Source organism: Aquila chrysaetos, chromosome 18, assembly GCF_900496995.4.
Source record: "Aquila chrysaetos chrysaetos chromosome 18, bAquChr1.4, whole genome shotgun sequence".
In the NCBI taxonomy this organism is placed as follows: Eukaryota; Metazoa; Chordata; class Aves; order Accipitriformes; family Accipitridae; genus Aquila; species Aquila chrysaetos.
The window spans coordinates 16731810-16754404 of record NC_044021.1 but is presented as its reverse complement, the minus strand read 5'-3'; the positions used below and the strand labels follow the sequence as shown (position 1 = coordinate 16754404).

The 22595-nt window shown below is 43.3% G+C and overlaps 1 protein-coding gene across 6 annotated transcripts in view; it reads right to left on the bottom strand.

The window, feature by feature from the left end:
• The window catches only part of RREB1 (ras responsive element binding protein 1), a 124289-nt gene that overhangs the window by 43955 nt on the left and 57739 nt on the right, over positions 1-22595 (bottom strand). For all 6 annotated transcript variants that reach the window (XM_041118327.1, XM_030041860.2, XM_030041858.2 and 3 more), the window contains 3 exons: positions 21193-21395; positions 16498-16587; positions 15026-15189 (listed from right to left, as the gene is read on the bottom strand). In XM_041118327.1, the coding sequence (XP_040974261.1) occupies positions 15026-15189; positions 16498-16587; positions 21193-21395 (457 nt within the window). The remainder of the gene's footprint in view (positions 1-15025; positions 15190-16497; positions 16588-21192; positions 21396-22595) is intronic.

Sequence of the window (22595 nt, the reverse complement as noted above, 5' to 3'; positions counted from 1 at the left end):
AATTTGGCTTTTTTTTCTAATTTAAATCAATGAATTGTGCCTCTGAGCCATCCTACAGAGCAACTCAAGAATCGCAGACAAGCTTAGGAAGGTACAGAGCCCTGAAGCCTGCACTTCATATGGCGTCCAGCTCTGGACTTACTGCATCCAGCTCTGGAGTCCTCAGCACAGGACAGACATAGACCTGTTGGAGCGGGTCCAGAGGAGGGCCACAAAAATGGTCAGAGGGATGGAACACCTCTCCTGTGAGGAAAGGCTGAGAGAGTTGGGGTTGTTCACCTGGAGAAGAGAAGGCTCCGGGGAGTCTTATTGTGGCCTGTCAGTACTTAACTGGGGCTTATAAGAAAGATGGGGACAAACTTTTTAGCAGGCCCTGTTGCAGTAGGACAAGGGGTAATGGTTTTAAACTAAAAAGAGCATAGAATTAGACTAGATATAAGGAAGAAATTTTTTTATGATGAGGGTGGTGAAACACTGGAACAGGTTGCCCAGAGAGGCTGTAGATGCCCCATCCCTGGAAACATTCAAGGTCAGGTTGGACAGGGCTCTGGGCAACCTGATCTAGTTGAAGATGTCCCTGCTCATTGCAGGGGGGTTGGACTAGATGACCTTTAAAGGTCCCTTCCAACCCAAACTATTCTATGATTCTGTTGTTATTAGCCTCCCTAGCACCCATGTACACATACGCTTGGACAGCACTGAGGGTGGAACACTAAAGTGCAACCACGATACACAGAATGAAAGGAAGGAGATAAAAATTTGATCTTAATACTAGGGAGGACTCCCTTGCACTAAGTGCTAGCTAGCCTCATTTAACCTCACAGAGAAAGTGGTGGAACTCTATTTAAAACGAGACCAGATGGAGAGCCAGAAGAATTTGTAAAGAATAATCCTGAAATGGAAAAAGGAAATTAAGTCTTTTCCAAACAAGGTCTGATCCACCTCTGAACTAAACTAGCATTTAAGAACTGCTATGCAAAAAATGCAGATAGCTTGCTACACACTACGCTTTTTGCAGCACAGCTGTACAGGAAAAAGCTCTCCTTGTAATCTCTTCCCTCCCCCTCACACAAGGAATTTCCCAGGTGAGCCAAGAGGATCCAACTGTGTTAGGACTGTGTGCCAGTCAGCCCTCTTGACAAAATCACATTTTTCAAGTGCTTGACTGCCTTTCATTCCATCTTCCCTGTGAGAATCACCTTCCACTTCCCCTCTTCTGCCACAACTTTCCTCTCCCCTCTAATGGTCACGTGAACAGGATGACTAAGATGATACTGCACAAGAATTCCCCAAGCTTCTTTCTTTTTTCTTTTTTAAAACAAATGGGCAGAGAAAGTTTTCAGCCCCACACTGTAATGCAGAGCGTGATTTCAGAAGGGTGAATATTCCACCAGAACAGTATCAAGTGAATACTTTGCTAGTTTTCATTGAAGAAGAGACTTTTGTAATAATAAAAAAATGCAGAACTCAAGCACCTTACTCCTTTTTCTCCCCGCGGATGGTGCTGGATCAGTGCCTAAGGGAGGTGACTCATGGTGGGGGGGGAAGGGCATGTATCCTAATGAAGTGACATCCAGCTCCTGATGGTCACATCCCAGTCTTTACCGCATCTCCAAAAAGGGCTGCTGTATTTTTTTAATGCCGAGAGGATTTGCATGTTGATCATATAAGCTTTCCGGAGGTCTCGAAACAGGGCAGCCTACAGCTTCAATGCCAAAACCAGAACGTGGGCAGGTTTTGACTGGCTGGCTCAAGGCTAGAGCGAGGAGTCAAAGCATCCTGAAAGAGGCAACTGCAAGAAGCAGCTGCTCCCAGCTCTGGGTCCCACTGAATTATGAACAAAACCAGGAGCTCCTGCTTTGCATGCAGATAACCCGATCAGCACCACTTTGGCTCTTGGAGAGGAAGCATCCCTCACCTCTTAACTCTGGGGAGAAAAACCACGCCGTAGCTGCAGCCCGGGTTTCCACAGCTGCTGATGTGCTCCACATCCCTAAGAGAAAGGGCCTGCCTGGCTCAGAGGCCCAGGCAAAAGCAAGGTGTGGAACGAAAGGGTGTATCTGCAGCCTCTGAGCAGGGTCCAGAGTTAAGCCTCTCCCTTATAACTATGGCAGCACAAGCATTCCTGGCTTTCAGTCAAGAGAGGTTTATGCCAGGTAGGTCTGATTAGAAGGAGCAGCATGTCCAGAGGGGGAGCAGCAAGCAATTTCACTGAGGCCTGGTTGGGAAAGTCCCAGCATCTAAATCAAGATTAATTCTTGAGCACAGGATCCAGTGCATGTATAAACACCCTCCTCCTCCCTCACATCTCCACGCCTGTGGAAACGCAGTGGGGAGGCCAATGAATCCAGGCATTATCAGTCCAGAGAGATCATCTGACAGTATCAAGTTCAGGTTCTGGCTTCAAATCCCACATATTATTCTAAGTTTCTCCACTTTACCACTAGATGTACCCTATACTCTACTGTATTGCACATGGCTGTTCCTCATCTCCCTCGTGATTTCTGAGCAGTTTGATATCAAAATCAAGGCGATGATCCTCATACATCTGATGCTTATCTAAAGACAAGGGAACCACACATCCAACCACTCAGAGACTAAATAAAAAACAGTGCCTTCCATCATTCACCTTATTTAAAATACACTTTTTTTTTTTTCCTCCAGTGTAAAGAGTTCTTCAAGTTCACCAAGCTAGTCTGGGAAGCACTGAGCTGGTCAGATGCCCTAAATACAATCTAATTGATGCAACTGCTTTACCTCTTGCACTGTTTTCTTCCCTGAGATCTTCCACTTACATTGCTACCTTCAAATACCAGTAAATAATCTCCGAAGAACCAAAAAAACATGTTTTCAATAACCTACAGTAAAGAAAAAGCACGTCTATCATTCAGAACATGACCAAACATCTCTGTATTAAAAAAAAAAGTCTTCTTTGTCTAAGCTTCAACTTCGTGCCACTGTATCAGAACCAACAAGAGTGCAGGATGCTTCCGAGACAGGTTGAAATTAGAACTGTGATGTTCTTCAAGCCCCATGGAATGAAAAATGGCCCCCAGAGTAAGAGAAGGCAGCCTTCAAAATTACACTGGTAACGTCTCTTTTGAGAGATTTCTAGGTCACGTCACCTTTGCCACTGTTTTTGTTTCATTCTGCTTAACAAATGTTACTTCAGACCAAATTGTCTAGAAATGTAGGAAAACCCAGGGAACTCCTCTTCAAAACTTCTGCCATTTGACATGCATGGGAAGTAAATTCTAAACAAACAGAAAGTGAAGCAGCAGCATTTTTAGGAGCAATCACTTAATATACTGCTGCTAACCCTCTCCTCAAGAGTCTTGTGAATATGACTGGAACTTAAGTCAAAAGTGCAGTAACACTATACCCTTTGGTTAAAGAGTTTAGTCAGTTGTTTGTTTGTTAAAACATGTAGAGAATCTGTATTGACAATGTATTTCCAGTGCTAATTACCAACATCACCCACTTAAGAGAGCAATCCACTCAGCCCTTGCCAGTTGTAATCACAGGAACCACCAGAAAGATGCAGGTAATTTTGCAAATCAGACACGATCTGTACTTGGACAAGTTTCTGTTTGTCTTCTCTTCTTGGCTTGTTTGCTATTTGTATCCTCAAAAAAACCCCCAAATGACCCAAAAAGCCCTCAGACATGCATGCACACTTCACAGCAAGTCAAGAGACACTGGAATACCAAAAACCCAACCATCTGGGAAACACCCTCTTACAACTGCGGAGCAATCTCAAAACAAATTTCAAGTACCACCAAATATTCTAGTGGTAACCAGTGCTGAATGCTAGCATGGGATAAACAAAATGAAGCTGAACAGCAAGAAATCTCCATGGCTATGCTATTAAGAAAGCCATTGCAACGCATGCTGTGAAGAGCAGGGTGGGGCGAACAGGTCCCAGGAAGGATCAGATTGGAAGCACTGACTCATTTTAGCCACACGTCTGCAACCAGGCACAGCAGGAGATCCCCCAGCTAGTACTCCCCACAGCATCCACGCGCTGCAATCTCGCCGGTGCAGTGGCACGGCTCATTATCCTCATGGAGGCCCCAGCACTTATTAGCTCTGTCTATCAGGGCTAACACGGCCCCAGAGAGCCTCCCCACATAGCAGCGTGCAGCAGCATGTGGGTGTAGCAGCCCCCTTGGCGTCACCCCGGGAATTGCTGCAGCCCAAGGTGCCACGCAGACATGCCATAAGCATCCCCCCAAGTTCAGTGCGGGCTGCCGCGCTGTCTAACTCCCTGCACAATGAGGTTCTCCCAGCAAAGCAAAAATAGCCTTACAGCAGGGTGGCAGACGGCATCATTAGGATGACATGAGCATTATTATTTAGATCCACCAAGACTAGCTCGGTGCGCTAAGGCTGCAAAAGCCACCTGTGATTACATTCGAATGACAGATTAGAAGTCCCTTTTCAGTGCTACCAGGACAGTCTGCAAAGTTAACCAGTGCCATGCAGCTGCCAATACATGATACCTAAGGATATATGATACACATGCATGCACACAAAGCATTTTGTATTTTTATCCTAGAGTAAAAATTTGCTTCGCTGTGAATAAAGGCAAGTTGTAAGCATGAGTGAGAGGAAAGATACTGATCTACAAATCCAAGGGGGGGGTACCATTTCTGAATAATTATGCTGTATTCACATTTAAGCAACTACTTGCTACGCAGAATCAGCAAGTTCAAACAGGCTGAGATTGATATAACCGCATTCCCAGCTTGGCTCAAAGGTACTCCTCTTCCCTACCAGCAGCATTGTCAGAACACCTCAAAGGAAAAAAGGGAGACAAATATCTGCCTGATGATGTTGTGACAGGGAAGTGATTCAAACCATGCCTCCAAAGCAAAGCTTCCCAAAGCACAGCAAAAGAAAGCAATACATTTGCAGTTTGCATCAACCCTTGCACAAGGGAGGGCAAAAGAGGAGGGCAATGCAGTGTGAGCTTCCCAGTATCACTTCCACCAAACTGCCTGCCTGCAGTCTGCACTGAATTCAGAGCAGACCTAAGTTAACAATGCCAAATACTGCAAGGAGACTTCCAAGCCATAAGAAACTCTTTCATAAGGGACAGTATTAAACAAGATCCTTCTGAGGCCCCTGTAATTCCTTAAGCTTGGAGACAAAAGTTTATTAACAACAATAAAATTAAGCAGGAATAAGATTTTTTTAAAGTGTACCAAACACTTGGCCTGGGACATTCGGAACTGCTGTTTTCTTTCATCTTTTTGGAAATTTGTGGTTTTCAGGCACATCCTTTAGTTATCATGGTATATAACCTTAGCCAATTACTTCATTGCTGATTTTTCAGGAAACTTCAGGTTTAAAGAAAACAAGTGGTTTTAGATGGTAAGGACAATTAAAGCAGTTTCAAATTTTAGCATCAGGAAAAAAAGGCAGGGGGGGAGAGAAAGAGAGAGAAAATTAGAGAAAGGATGTCAGAAGGCGGAAAAGTTTTACCCTTACGAGCAAACACAGTTGAAGAAGTCCTACGTACGTCCTGCCTCTCCCCCCAAACCGCACCCCTTTACCAACCAAGCAAACATAAGCCCCAGCTACTTCCCAAAACCAGGCAAAGCCCTCACGCAGTTGCTTCCCTCTCACACTCCACTGTTGAGCAATCCTGATGGCACACAGCACAGAACAACTTGCTGCGTCACACAGCTCAAGGAGGAAAAAATAGACAGCCACAGCAATGCTGGGGACGCTGTGCAGATGGAGCAGAATACCTCCCCCCGGCACACACACACACACACACACACACACACACACGCACGCAAGGAAGCTGCTCTAGATAAGAGAAGCACATCTTCGTTAAAGCAGGGTCTTTGCATCACCCCGCTATCAGCAGTCACCAAGTAACTTGAGGGGCAAGGAAATAAGAGGTTATCACTGCACACACACAAGTTGTGCAAACTTTTCCCAGCGCTGAGGACGGCATCCTAGCAAAAGCTTTCACGTGCTCAGCCCATTTCCTCTCCTGTTCCTGAACATGTGGTCCTCCTTCCTCACCAGTGGTGATCTCACAGCATTCCCTGCCGAGCACAGAAGCACTAGAAAAAGGTTTTGCGTCTTGTTACATGTCTGTTTAGTCAAGTGTAGTAGCTAGAAACAGAAGTCCCCACATGACTTGTGCTACTTTATGGGAGTTTGGGAACTTTCACCCTCAAGTGAAATTAATTTTGGTGCAGTCCATAAGCAATATGGACTGCCTTACTCTCTTCACCCTCAGTTTGAAACTGTCAAGAAAGACAACACATCGAGGTGGCTTGATGTCAAAAATGAGCCATACAGAAGTTGTACACCTCCTCTGTTTTAAGACATCTTTCCACATAAAGCACTGGACAGCTGACTCTGAGGATTTACCAAAAAATCGCTGAGAGTGTTTAGAAAACTTCAGCTAAGAGAGCAGCCTGAAGAATTCAGCATATCTATAGAAAGATATAGAAGAAACAGAAAGCAGCATTCGCATATTGTGTGCCATTTACCAGTTGTATAATGGCACTGCTACTTTATAGATCGTGTCTTTGCCTAAGCTGTGTGCATCATGGCTCAGAAACCCAAGTGAAAGGCCCTGGTTAAGCCCAAATGCCAAGATTCCCCTCACTGGGTTTTTTTTACAGCTAAAGAAGTTTCCCCAAATGCTGTCAATGAACAGCCTATTTTAAAAAGAGGGGAGAAAAGAAAGAGGAAGAAACGTGCTGACCCTGAGAGGGGGTACATTCTGCAGTTTGCTGGTTCCAGCATGCTGAACTAGAACAGGTTGAGCAGGTTAGATACTGGGGGGAGAAAAGGTAAAGCTGGGAGACATACATTAAAGGTGGAACGACAGCAACCACAAATGCAGTTTGAGATAGACTTTTTCCTCATTCTCGTCAGTACTTGGCCCAGGGGTCTTTTCAGACAACAGGAGGAACAGTGAACACACATTCATTAGAGAAGTGATGCAAGCATTTCTGACGTGCACACACAACAGGCTGAGCAAAGATTACCTTAACATACAAACTCTCCCAGCAAATTTTCTCACCACCAGCATTTTCTACACAGAATCACTCAACTAAGTACAAGCTAGAAGACAAACCACCAACCAAAATGCCAAAAAACCAACACGTTACTTGTTAACCTTGAGAGCTAACATCTCTGCAACAATCGCGTTAATGTCAGGCTTATGGCGAAGGACTAAAAGCACCTAAACTCCCCACAAAGATCACCTGGGTTTTCTAGTACTTGCTAAGTCTTGTATTTATTTTGTAGCTCTTCAAGGTGAGAAGGGGAGGTAACATCCCTGAGAATACTACACCTTCAGAGGAGGTGATGTTCCTGAAAGGGTACTTTAGCCAGAAAGATCAAGGTCTTGTGCTGCCAGACTAGAGTCTCATCTGTCAAGTGGCTTGTGCTCATTTGAACTGTGACATGGGTAACAAAGCAGCACTAAGCCACACTCAATATGCTCTGTTATACGGAGATTTATGTTATTGCCCGTGAGGAGGGTGGTATTACTCAGTTACGTCAGACTATACCTTCCCCTCGGCACCAGTCGCATCAGAATCCTAAACTTATTAAAAGCAGCATGTACCCTTTTTTGCCTGCAGAAATCCAAAGCATAAAAATCCACAACCTTACAATGCACAAGATCAGACTTAGCTATTCCTCAGAGGCAAACACACACAAAATCTAGGACTGAAAAGCACACTGAAGTCTTTCTTATGTTGAAGTACTGAAGAGCTCTGGAGATGCAAGTATAATGTTCCTCATTGTGTACACTTCAGTTCTCAAGAACAATGGAGCTAATTAAGGTCTGCGTATAAATCTTAACTCTGCACTTCCTTGCTTCACTTGATTCTAATCAGATCTCAGCGTTCATGTTTTTGTGTTAACTTCCTTTGCTGTTCTTTAATGATAACTGAAGGGGGATACTGTCCAAGGCTACAAGCAGCATGTAACACATCTGAAATCATGGCATCTCCTTTCACCTCCAACTGCTCACAGGGGTACTGTGGCACAAGGGCTCCTTCAGAGCCTCTTACTGCTAAAGATATCTATGGAGGGTTTTTTTGGAGCACCCTATTTATGCGTCATGTGAATTAAATAGAAGTTTATATAAAGTCTTTACAAAAGATGACCAATCTACTCAGCAACAGTGAGACAGACAAAAGTTTCTGCCTGGGACCATTAAAAATACTGTCGTCTTCTACTTCTCATCAAAGCCAGAGAAACAGACTTGCTTACTGCTATACTGGTCTTGAAAAAGCCTGACCTTTTCTTTCTTTCTTTCTTTTTTAATCTTCTTCAAAACATAGGGATCCCAGCAGAATACCAAACATTTACTCTGGATATATCTGCTGACAGGACAGAGAACAAAAAACTTCCCTCTGCCTGCTTCCCCATCCTTATTTACAAAATGTATTAGCAAAAACGTAAGAAACATTTTTTAATTGCAAAGAAAACCAAAACAGCTATCACATCTCACCTGTCTCCTAAAACCTCAGTCATCAGTTAGTAGAAGCAGAAATTAGTCTTTTGTGTTTGCTATCCCTGCTCAAGAATTAGGGCACTTGCATTTGCTGAAGCTTATCTTTCACAAGGATGCTGACAGTGGTTAAATCATCCCCCACGTATAAGGAATGGATCTGAAATCCTGTAATACAGCCTGCTTCTTCATATTTAAGAGCACTGTCTACCAATTATTACGTTGAAATAAAAGCTCCTTAGGAGATGACCAAAGAGACATTTCTATTGTGCAAGACAATAAAAGAGGGCCTTTTCACACATGTGAAGTGTCAATCATTTTCAGCATCATGAGTTCCTTGGCTATTTGTTTTTAGCTTCAAGTTCTTGTATGTTCAGTTTTTCAAAGCCTCACAACGTTTAACACCAAATTTCCACTTGGCCATCTTTGCAAACCACCAGAAACCAAACCATGTTGTAATAAGGCATGTTTTCGTTCCTCTCGTCTTCTGGAAAAAAAAAAGCTGATCATCACATTTGGCTATGCTCTGCCTCTAAAAACTCCCATCTTAAACAAATGCCAGACTGCACGTGCTAGACTGCAGAGATCCTATTTGTACTTAGAGGCTGGGCATTGTTATTGCACTGCACCCTACAAAGCACACACAGCATACTGGAAGCAGGCCAATGCCATAAATAACACAGGAGCAAGTCACAGGTGGAATGCAGGGAAAGGATGGATTCAGGCAGATCTTGAGGACACTCTGCCTATTGGTTATTTGCAAAGTCAAAGGCAGCCTGTACGCGTGCCTGCCCATGAAGCACAGAGCCATGTTAAAGAGAGTGAGGAAATCATTAAAGCATATGCATCTCAACCCCTGTGCCTTTATCAGGATCTGACACTCATCTTCCAACCAGTACATTACAATCTTCACCAAGCAGACGCTCTGCATTTGCCAGTGAAGATGGCTGACTAAAACATCAAAATTCACAGGTTACCCTCCAGCACACACATTTTCTATCTTTCTCAAAAAACTCATTTAGCAACATATACACACACATAAAGTGTTGTTTAAAAAAGACTGAATATGAACATCAGAATAGTACCATACCCTGATAACAAAAACAGCTGTTTGTCTCTTCACAGCACATTAAAAAGAGAAGTTTGGGAAAATTATCTAGCACTGAAAATAAGATTGAGAATGAAAGTGCCTTCTTAATTAAAAGAAGAAATACCTTCTTTGATAGGACCCTTTGTAAGCATGCTTCAAAGCATAGCTTCTGCGATCCAGATCTTCCAATTTGAGTTTCAAAGACTTCTGCATGTGGTTGTTGCATGTGGTGTTTCGCGTGTGCCAAAAAAAAATAAATTCCCCAAACTTTGAGACCTGTTTCTGAGATGGTGCATAAACAGGCTACATCCTATGTAGGATGTAAATAAAAAGCCATTATGAAGAATTTTGCTCGGTATGGAGTAAGAAGCGCAAGGAGAGAAAGAAGGTAGATACCTGCGACCTTTTGTTTTCATATGAAACACTTCAGTAGGTTTGCATTACCACACTAATATGGACAGCCTGGTGAACATGAGCCATGGATACTGCAGCTTCGTTTACCAAACTGGGGAAGCTGTGGCTATAATACATATATTATCCCTTTAGCCTTTTCAGACTTGCCACAGAGACTTTAATAGCTACCCACTGGAAACTGGCAGGAAGGTCATTTCTCACCTCCCTTCTGGCATTTATATCCTCTTAACATTTTCAAGTTGCATGGAGAGCATGTCTTTGGCAGGGAGGAAAATGTGATTTTAAAGTGATAGGCAGAGAACGTCCTCAGTCACAGAAATGGAAAAGGAGCTGTTGGCAAAGTCTCCTACCCCTGAAGGAAACCCTTTTGGAGCAAGTGGAGGCATCGCCCTTCCCCCTGAAGCCTGATGTATGTTCTACTGGAATGCAACACAGTAAGTCAAGGAGTCTTTTCTCTACCTCAAGGTCCCTTGCTAAAGCTTACAAACCACCACCACCACTAAAACTCACAGCAGCAGCCTAACTCCTCTGTCTGCATTTTGGGGAGATGCAGTGGTGGAGATGGAATAAGAGGCTTGCAACCTCCTATTTGGTGGCAGAGCCTAGACCCAAAAGGGCTCCTCAGGGTTGGCACGATTCGTAGATAAACTCCCCAGGGAGCTACCGTGACAGTACAGATGGAAAGCCTTTGGAAAGCCTTTAGTAACTGCAATTTATTGATTGGAGACACTACTTTGGAAATACCCAGCTTTTTCAGAGCTACAGAAAACTCCTTATACACACACCCCCTCTCTTTCCATATAGTTTATGCTCCTGCTGGAGATCTGAGAATATTCAACTTTAATTTACTGTGTCCAAGAGAAAGCCACAGTGTCTGTGTCTCTAGCGTAGAAGTGTGAGGATCAGTATGTCCTAAATTGCAGATTTTCTTATGTACTGATCATCACAGTGCCATTCTAGTTACAGGAATTTTGAACTCAAAATTACCAGGATCTAACTCCTTCTTCCAAATTCCTAAAAAGCCCCAAGAAAACAACACACCAAACCCCCAGATCAGTCCCTGATGCTAGAAGGCTTGCTACTTCCAAGAAGACTTGCTCTTTCCAGTACTGGTCAAAAAGAAAACTCTGTAAAAAACTCAACATTGTCTCCAGCTCTCCTCCTCCAGAGCAATTCCTGTTGCTGACAGCAGACACTGATGGATCTCCCAGTTATCATACCAGATTGCAACAACCCCCCTCAAACAGCAGGAGCAACGCTGATATGGAGACAGTTAGCTTGACGGTACATTCAGAAGAAGGAGAAAATCAACTTTTCGCACTGGACATTGAGCACTCTCCAGAGACCTTTGCTCTCTCCAACAGCGACTGTCCCCACAGGAGGCTCATGCCACTCCTGAGCAGTGTGGCAGCTGTAGGAGAGTTTTCTGAGGTGCCCTGGGCTCATGGTTCCCTGTTGAAAATCCTGGCCAAGACTCGCCCTGGTCAGAAAAGGAAGCAGGTTTTAACCTCTTTCCCTGAATGTCGCTGCACAAGAAAACCTTCCCCCTCCACCCCTGTCTGCTGTGCCCATTCAGCTTCAGCTTGACTTGTTGTCAAGGAGCCAAGAAGAACAAAAAGAAACTGGACTTTATGTGAGAGGCTATGACTCATTTACAAATGAAGTGTTGCATGACAGAATTGCGGGAGTCAGGAAGGGCAGCATCAGTTTAACAGGTAAAGAGTACACACAACACCCCAATACAACTAGACTTGCCCAGAGAAGAGATGGGCAGAAAAGAGTGTTCCCACTCCACAAAATGTCTGGCTATTGCAAAAAAGTTTTGCCCACAGGCAAAAGAACAGCAAATAAGAGCTCTGGAGGGTCTTTTCCTCTCTTCACTTAATAAAGTGAGGGGCTTTCTACGGAGAAGACGGACACTTGAGAGTGTACCAACACTGATATTTCTAACCCAGAAAAGCAACCAAAACTCCTTCCCTCCTCTACTCAGCTGAATGTCTAATGACCTGGCTGCTACGAGGTGGAAAAATGGATCAGAAATTTAATCCTCTGCCGGAACACTAATAAGCACTCCCGTGGCACAGTATTTCCCTTGACAAAACCATTTTGTTGGACTTTTTCCCCTAAAAGGTCTTTTAAAAGTCTGGCTTAAAAAAATAGTATAGACAGTTAAGTAAGAGCCAGAACAAGGCAGAGGGAGAGAAAGAGAAGAGAGGATGTATGTGCCTATACATTTCTTCCCTCTGTTCAGATACTGGCAGATTAACCTCTCCCTCACTCCTCTCTCCTGCACCAAGCTTATTTGATGTAAATGCAGTAATACTTGGGGAGGCTCCTTTAGGACCTTCACAGGCTATGTTCACTCTTTAGCAGCACATTCACAACTTTCTGCTAAAGCCAACAACTTCTTTCTCTGATCCCACACTCTGTGCGATGCTCCAGGGATACCACCATGCTGGCTACCAGGGGCACATTAGAAATCTTATTCTTTGCTGGTTTGGGCATGTATCTGTCACTACTTCGATACCATGGCACAAAAATAGCAAACAATAAAGGAACTGTGCGCAAAAGCAGAGAAAGATGGACTTATATTATCATCCAGCTGGTGCGGAAGAACAGACACGGCACCACCACAAGCAAGGCCTGCAGGAGTTGCACACAAGGCAGGACCTGGCAAGCAGGTCCTTGTTCCGGGATCCTCAGACAGAAGCAGTTTTGATGCGATGTGAGAGTCATTCAGCCACAGCACTAGCAGACCGTTGGACCTGATGCTACAGCTTAGTTTGAGATGCCTGTGAAAGAATTTACTTCACACCATCTTAGACTAGAAATACCTGTTTTGGAAGGAGGTACCCAGTGGGCAAAATGAACATCTTCCTTGTGAGTGTGTCATAGCACCAGATAACAAATTTCATTTCATTTTGCATTTATCCTCATCTGCCTGCTTGCACATTCATGCTTTCCACTTCAGCAACAGGATTCACTATTACAGTCTGTTATAGCAACACGAAAAGGCTATTCACTGCAAAAAATGGGTGATGCAGTCCTGCCAAGCACAACCCTCCTTTAGCAAAACTAGCCTGTTTCAGTGTGCTCAGGATCTTGCCTGTCACAGGTCTGGTGTCACCTGTTGCAGTGCCACCAAGCTCAGTAACAGGTTTCTGCAATGTCCCACCAAGCTACTGCGGTGAGGGCCTACACAAGGAGCTTTACAGAGCAGACAGGAACCTATTAGATGGAAAGAACTTTTAATAGGAAAGATTTTTCCTTGCATGAACTTAGGTCCTTCTTAGTGCAGTCAGTAAATACACCACTCCATCCTGGTAACTTCAAGCAACATCTTGTTAAGAGAAAAACTTAAAACAATCTTCTCATCAGAAGGTTCTGATCTGTACTTACTTCTTTTGGGCAAGTCACCGAGCCTGGCAATTCTAGAAAATTTGTTACTAAAGCACGGTTAAGTGTTGCTATATGGGGAAACCCACATAAGCAAAGGTGACTACATCAATATCTGGTAGGCCTGGAGTCAAGTCTCGGGGGAAGCCTCCCTTTCCTGCTTGTGGGAGAGGACGAGGAGATACCTAGTGAGCAAAAAGCCAAACAAACCCCGCAGCAGTCCTTCAGCAAGCGGCCTGGGCTGAGGACCTGGACACAAGTGTCTGACCACCCCAGAGTCCCAGCACTGAAATTCACCCTTGGATGCTGACAGTGGCATCAGCTGCAACTCAGCAGCTGCCCTGCCTTCCTCACAGCAGACAGAGTAATGACCCGGTCTGGCAAACATGTGGCTCGCAACACCTCTGGTCAGATGAGTCAGACGTGTGATTTATTCAGTGCCCAAGGCCAGTATCTCCTCTGAATGTCTTTGTGTCTTTCCCTTCTCATTTTAAGTCTCTCTGTCCAACACTCCCCAAATCCAATCAAGTATAAGTTAAAGAAATATGGAATTACAAAACTGCATTTCTCCTCTGTTTTCACGTAACTCTTTAACCTGGACAATGCGACAGAGAAAAGGTAAAGCTGCAAGCAGCTATTGCGTCCTTTGTCCGGCATTATGTTATCTTTCCTCTTGTCACCAAAATCACCCCTTTCATTACACCTATAGCACACTGCTTGACTGGTAATAGTCAAGGAAACAAGATCTCTTCCCTCCCACACAGAACCAGTCTGTAACCATCACTCTTGTCATTTTGCTTATAAGCTATATTCCTTTCCCCCACCTGTCTTGCAGTTTCTTTGTAGGTTGTAAACTCTTTGATATGGGGACTAAAGCTATGTGGGAATTCATGAAGTCTTAATCAGCTCTGAGGTGTTCCACCCATGCAAATAAATGAATACTGAATCGAGGGATGAGAGAGGGGAAGAAATATCCATGTGCTTTAACATTTTGTTTCCCCAGTTGACAACTGTACATGTTGCTACATCCCTACGAAGGAAACTACATGAAATGTTTGGCAACTTGGGTTACAGAGAATTTCCTGGATCTATAGTGCAGTAAGTGGTCTACAGTACAAGCAAATACTGATGTATGTATTTAAAAACAAGATCAATTATTCTGAAGAGGCATCTTCACGATGGCACTTGGATACCTACTACATAACATACAACACCACCAAAGATGTTCCAATACAACTACTTGCATCCACGACTCTGAAGTTACAAAATTAGAAGCTTCTGTACAGCTTGGCTATATATTTTTGTCATCTGAGAAAAATTCATCCCATTTGTCAAAATAATAATACTAATAAAACCAAAAAAGCAATTCTTCTTTATATCTGTAACAACTCTTGATAACATGTGAACAGAGCTAGAAGACCTTTTTCAGTTCTGACTTCCTCCCAAAACCTAAGCATCCTAGTAGTTGTAGTGTGTATGTGTGTCATGCCATACTTGTAAATCACAGATAGTTCACATTTTCTGCCCAAGTGAGTGTCTTTAGTCAGCTTGCAAGTCCTTCCAAGGAAACAAAACAGCCCTCTATCCTGTAAAGCTTTCCAAACTCCTGGGTCATGATCAGCACTCACCTGTGCATGTTTCCATTGGTGGTGAAGGACTGTCCACATACTGAACATTTATAAGGCCTTTCACCTGAGTGCACCAGCATGTGGCGATCAAGGGAGCTCGCTGAGCTCAGAGACTTTCCACAGATGCTGCAGGAATGGTCTGTCCCTCCAGTGTCAGTGTTATGCTAGAGAAAGCAATGATTTTTTTTTCATTGAATGCCCCTTCTCAGGTGCCAGTAAAATATTAGCGAGAACTATAAACATCTTAAAAGCAGCTTTAAAGAGCCACTCGGCACGATACCTTATATTAAGGTGTGCCTTGTATATACCTCTCCTCCCCAGCCCTCCCCCCTCAACTCCACCCCCACCCTTCATTTTTAACTCCTTAATGCACCAGCACAAGTAGCTGTTTCATACAGCCTGCAATGCCTGCCACATGCAGCATTTCTGCTGGGTGTGCAGCAGAAGAGGATACAAAGGGAGTCAGCAACAACCCATCAGACAAACGGTACCTTGGGACATTTTAAGCTGTGCAGTGGTTTGGGGTTGGGTGAGTGGTAAGGGGGAAAACAGAAAGAGGATGTAATTACGAACTTCATGGCACAAGAAGGACACTTAAAACCAAATACTCTTTAAAGATACTAATTTCAAACTGATTGTGTAGTAAAAATGCCGAAGTAAACTGCTGAGTGCACATGCAGACTTCTATGGCTGTAAGAATGTATTACAGGGCCAAGATATGGCCATTAGCAACTGTGCTATATGTACCACTCTTTCTTAATTGCATTCAGTGACTTTAAGACTTCTTCACATACCAAAAAAAAAAAGCCATCAGGAGAGTAAGAAAAAAAAATTAAGTAACAGTTACAGTATAGGAGGGAAAACTGAAGTAATAAGTATCTAGTGGACTCACAGTGGTGAACCACAACCTTAGCATCCAAAGCAGAAGCTTCTGACACAGAGAAGGCCAAACCTCCTTATAAAGCATGCATATATTTCAAGAGGAGCAAGAAGAGGCTTGTAGCTGACAAAAAAGTGCATTGTCCATTAAAAAAGTGTCTTTTTAATTCTGCCTCCCAAAATTGCTATACTTCTGTCTTCCTGCTTCTTAATTTGCATGACCAGTAAAGAGATCTGTACTCAAACAGGATAACATGAGGACTTATGCCTCGTGATGGAAGTGGTTTTCCGGATCCTTGGGATACCTTAAGCTATGCAGAACAGAACATACATCCTTGTTTGAGCCACTGGTGGAGGGGAGTGTTGGGGAAGGACAGGAGGAAAATTACCCACCTCTGCGTTGGGTTTGTGGGGATTTTTTTAAAAGAAATTACAAGGGGAAGGCTAAAATAAAAACAAAACAATTAAATAAAGTTATAAAGGAAACATTTCTGGTTTGCACATGGAATTGTTTTTCACCACAGCAAAACGCACCCTGGCAAACCAGACACTCTTAATAAAAGTAAGAAATCAAGAGTTGGTACTCTGCGTACCTGACGAATGTGCATAGTTAGCTGATGCTGTGTAGTGCAAATCTTTTCACACAGAGGACAGGTATAGGAAGACTTCTCTTCTTTTGTTTCCTGTGAATAAAACAAAACAAAAAAATCAGAAGGAATATTGATCTAAAACAACTCAAAAGCTGTTACTGCTGGGGATGGAAAAAATATAATCCATCCCAAGTACAAAAGGCCACTGCTAACAGAACAACTTGCACATGTACATTTATCATCCTGATAGATCCCTCAGGGAAGTTTCAGAAACTTCTGAATTTATAAATAGGGGCCATTTCAACTACCACAGAAGTACAGCAGCTGTTTTAACAGCACACGGATACTCAGCAGTAGCAGTTTAGGACAGGAAGTGAAGGCAATTATTGCGACCAGCTCAAACTGCCAGGAGCAATTTAGGTGAGCAGAAAGTAATTCCTGGAACACCACCAGAGTATGTGGGCAAATGCCACTAATCTTCCCAAAAGATCTTTAATAAGCACAAGCCGTCGGACTTCAGGTTTTCCACCCCATCTTGATGGCAAGGCATTAGCTCAGTGCCCTTTTCTAGGGGCTGTATGTTCTGCTCCATGGCTGACTCAGAAGGAAGAGTGGCGTTTACTGAATCACCAGCACCATTTCCCTTAGCATCCTGTGTTTCTCCTGGAAGCATCCCATTCAGGCACACTGGCCAGGCCCAACCCTTCTCAAGCTTGCAAGATCTGATGAGATCATAGCGAAAAAGAGGTGACAATGCAGGAGTGTACGTGACTCAAAAAGAACACATTATGAACCCACTTATTCTCCACCCAGGTGAGAATCAGGAGTAACCATGGTCAAACCACGAGCACAAACAATGAAGCCGACCAGAGAGCTCAGCCTGATTTAAGTATGCCCTTGAGACACTGAGCAAAGCCGCCACTCTCAGCCAAAGATGAAATGGCACTCTTGCAGGAACCAAAGGCGTTTGCCTGAATTGTCCGCAAGGATGGCTACTGCATGACATAAAGGGTGTTTTCACCATCTCACTAAGAAGCCCAGGCACGGCTTCTGCACCAATGCCTGTATATTAAAAGGAAGGTGGTCTGACACCAAATATTACACCTCAGTTTTCTGTGGAATGATGCAAATCTTCACCAGCTAGATAGATCCACCGCCTGTTACCTACACTTCTGGTGACAACACAGTATAAAAACCATCTCTGCATGACCAATGGGAAAGCATAATATTTATGCCAAAAGGACATGTTCTACTGAACCTCTTTGCTGGCTATTTTAAGTATCATTAGTAAAACCATGAAAACAAGCAGAAAAGAAAACCCGCCCTCAGCAGCTCTTTAGTTGGAAGGGAGTTGATGGGTGTGAGTGTATCTGTGCATTTCCTCTCTCCCCACAACTCTTTTCCCCCCACCGCCATCCCAAAAGTCATCAACTCAGAAGCAACCATTTGCAGGTTGTCAGACACAAGCATTTGTGGAGAACACCGAGAATGACTAACCCAAGTCTCTGTGACAAATTCTCTGGCATGTTAGGAGGGAAGATGCTGACACAGGGTTAGAAAAAGGTTTTTTTAAGTCTCAATAAAGCAATATCCCCTCCTACATGATTTGGGGAACAATTCTAGAGAGTATCCTATTAAAATCTAACACTGTGTTTTCAAAAATAGGGCCATGATAGTTTTTTATTAACTTCAGTGACCTGTGGACATGGATGAAGAGCTATTTTCCCATTTTGCCTGAAGTAAACAAAACTTGTGACTTCACTTCTAAAAGGATCAGGACTGCAACAATTAGGTTCTCCCACTCCTCCCTACTGTTTCTCTTGTACATCTTTTTCTAACTGTATTTCAGGGCTCTCCATCCTAAGGGTAATCACTGTAGGTCACGCACACAGGCCAAGACCTAACACACTATTACTCGCAAAACATTAGAAAGCAAGCAAGAAAGGCTGCCATTACAAAGTCTGAACACTCCAAGAAAATAAAAATGCATTATCCAAGTGCCCCCCCATTGTTATATACGAACATATAATTCGCACAAGCTCATTCCACCCTACTTATACAACTTTAATTTTACTATATGCAATCTGTCTGTGGAGTAATGTTCAGCTCCAATTATACTGCAACCCTGTTAAAGTTGGCTCAGGACAGAGAACAAACACACTGTGCCGTGAGGAAAATCCCTGCAGCTGTGCTGACAGTTTAGACAGTGTTTAATCCCCAGGGTATTTCTGTGAAATTATCAACCTACTACTTTTTTTTTGCACCCCCCCCGCCCCAAGTGCTGCAGTTCTACATGATGCACTTGATTGTTTCAAAGCCTGCTTTCCAGACTGCCTGCTCTTCGAATCAGCAAATTAGCACAAGATAGAGTAATTACTGGTTCACCTTGAAGCAAAGATCAGAAACACACTATAGCTCAGCCAGAGCTGATTAGTATTGAATCTGGGGTTTATTATTAACTAAAACCCAAACTTTCTCCAGTGGTCACACAGGGTACATGCCACATACCGTAACACAGCTCAAGCAAATCCAGGGTAGCTAGAACAGGAATGCTGTTGACTGACCCAATCCAGACCAAAAAACTAGCATCCCTACTGTAAAAGCACCCCCACTCACAAATTTAAAACATAGCACTCAGCTACCTCACCAGAGCCAGGCTGGTGAAAACACACTTCCTGAACTGAAAGATAAAATTAGCAGCTAATTTGTTAGCTACTCTCCCTTTAGTAAGTCAATCTGGCACAACTGCTCTGCATTCAACTGATAGGAAATGCTTTTGGAGTTGTGCATTAGGTCTATTTGTTTTTCTCCAGCTCAAAAAAACACCTTTGTCACACTTTTTATTTTCTTCAAGAGCAAACCAAATGAGAAGTTAAAATGGATGCAGGTTGATGTGAGAACATGTTTATTAGACTATGGGTAGACTAGAGCCAAGATAAAGTCAGCTTTATAAAGAGAACCATAGACTTCGGGACAAAGGTTCAGGGCAAAATGTTGCACTGCCAACTCATGGGAAACAGCAATCAGACCCAGAAAACTAGCTAACTGTTATTATCCTTGAAATCATAATAAGGGGCACATTCCGACCAGAATCTGAGATCTGTGTGCTGCTCCGCACTGAAACAATTCAGTGCTTTCATTCTGCATGCTGAAAGTGGAAATTCACTGTATTACAAGTTGCTAACCAGACTGATACCCACTTAATATTTCACATCTCACTTCTATATTCCCAGTAATGTAGCCATTCGCCCCTCTGGCAATAACAATCTTTCAGGCTAAAAACAAACAGGCTATTTACTATGTTTTCAATGTATTTGTTTATTTTTATGCTGTAAGAATCCCTCTTAATCCTGTCACATTTACTCTCGAGCTTCCTTTGATTCGATGCCCATCGAAATATCAGGTGGAATAAAGGTCACTAACGCTAATAAACTTCCCTGAAGCCAAACCACATGGTGTACCAGCGGACAGTTGTGTAATAGCACTGCCACTGAGACCAGTCTGAACTCCAGTGCCTCACTTCACACAATGAAATCAAGGAACGAGGGAAGGCCCTAAGCAGGAAGACTGCAAAGAAACCTTAAAGCCAGGTGCTAGAGTATACAATCCTACAAACACAGTTGCCCATCTACTGCCCAGACTCTTCATTTAAGAATGTTCCTTTATAGCTAATGGCTTTTAACTCCTTTCAAGCAAAAAAATCCAAGACAAGTCATAAGTCTGTCAACTAGGCAGCTACTCGGCAAGCTATTAATAAACTACTATAGGAACATCACATGAGTCGTGTCTCTCAACCTTTCTGGTCCCTGTTACATCTTGATTCATCTACAAATTCTCTGTGCTTCACCACAAGCTCTAAAGTCAAATGGACACAGGGATCTGGGCTATTTCCTGATGTTCTGCAGCACCCTCATTGGTAGGACTTGGCCCAGCAGGAGAAAAACACAGATATAAAAAAGAACAGCTTTAACTGATAGACCTCTCTCATTTGTTTAGATCAATATTGCTATCAACTGGTGCCATCAACTGGTAAATGGAAAAAACCTTATAAAAGCTACATGTATTTGCTCTGCAAGATTTGTACAAAGCATTCTGCAATAGCTCTTCATAGTTTTATTAACAATGAAGTAAGGGCACCTTATACTACACACATGTGAACTGAGCATCCTGATGGATTCTAGCACCACCTTTAATCACTTGGATCTTCCCTGGGGAGAGCCACACACCTCATGAAGGGTCCCAGATGGTGGCCAAGCCAAGCCCCCTGCCACACCGCTCTGCTCCTCTCTGAGCTATTGCTTTTCTCCTAGTTTCATGAAATGAACTGGTCCCCCAACAGATTAGGTGAATGCAAGAGCCTGGAGAAAAGATGCAGCAGGGAAGAAGCGGCAATTCTTAGGTGGCTTTGCCACTGCTAGTGGCATCTGCTAGACCAGGTCACCACTGCATGACATCAGAGCTCGTGCTCAAATGTTTTATGTGTGAATCCAAGCAAGCGGACCCCTTCAGTTCCCAGTTTTCTAAAATTATGTTCTAGAGAGCCACCAGAAAACATACATGGAGGAGCAATGGCGGAGGTAAGAACCACCCACTGAGGGAAAAAAGGGCAAAACAATCGAAGAAACATAATTATGTCTTATCACTTCCCATGCAGCTACTTGTCTCCCCTTTGCCCTCCCTGCATTCGGGTTTACATACCTGGTTCCTCCTGCCAATCCGATTTGGTGCAGGAGACTTTGAGGGGGATTTGACATTTTGAGAGTTCCCGCCATTTTCAGCAATCTTCCCCACATTCATCACTGCTGACATCATGGCATCAATGGAGGACAAGTCTGCTCCGTCCAAACTGTTTGGTGAACTTGGTGATACCTTGTAGCTGTTTAAGCTTTCCAGCTGCTTCTCTGGAATGAAAAACAAAAACACACATAGAAGTTGCTAGGCCATCTAAAAAATAAAATACCACAGTATTTTCAGCTGCCTGTAACTCGCTTCACACTCTGCTGGATCATCATGGAGCAGAGGCAACAGCCCATAATAACCGAGTTCCTGTAACAGGAAAAGTTTCTCATATTGGAACACACAGGACAAAGTGTACATTTCTTCTCACAGGACATTCACGTTATCTTCATTTTCAACCTTAATTCAGTATTTGGCTTATAGAGTGATTTACCTTAAACTCTCTTGCTATAAAATGGTGTTATTCGTGGTACCTTGTGATCACCATGAACTAGTAGCACAGTACTGATGAATGCACGCTCTGGCAAGCACAATCATTCAAGCACGCATGTGTTTTGAGCAGAACTGCACAATTAAGGCATTAGTAACACACTGTAGGGTAGTGGGTTCTCTTTCTAGCATAGCTTAAGCCAGCTCTGTATATGGAGTAAGCTAAATTAGTAAAAATCCAACCAAAACAAAACCCCAAATCCCCCCAAATGCCTCTTTACTGCCACAGCTGGCATCTACATAGATTTCTTTTCTTTTTGGTCTACCAAGTTGTATTAGTCCATGAGCATATGTGTTACACCCACGACTAATGCCACAGCTAAAGCTGTTCAGATTCCGACTTCTCCATCACATTCTGTACGTAGCAGGGATGCTCCTGTCCCAGACACCAAATTCAAAACACACCTAAAATCTCATCTCTGGTTTCTCAACATACCATGTCAAACACACAGGTAAGGCCTTCCATGTTCCTTTTTACAAGTCTGGAAAGGAAAATGCTTTCAAACTAAACACTCCTTTCTCCCAAAATAAGTCTCCCAAACAGGAATACCCTGCAAGTCTATTGCTCTGTCACTTCTGGTGGAGAGCACTGAATCTTAATGTGTGTTGTGAGAAAGTCACTGTGACACAAGAGGATGTGAGGGTGAACAGGGAGGAACACGTTTGTCTGTGAACATTTGATCTCTGCATAATACTGTCTTTGGAAGATAAGTTTGAGCATTATAAACAGGTGTTTTTTTGAGGCTAAGTAATGTGGTGCCAAGTTACTGGGAGCCAAGAAAATCTTAGTTTGGAAGCCTGCAGTGGTAGTCAAGTATTTATGTGCCCGTGCTTCTGCTCAACCTATTTTATACTTGTCAGACAGATACAGATTA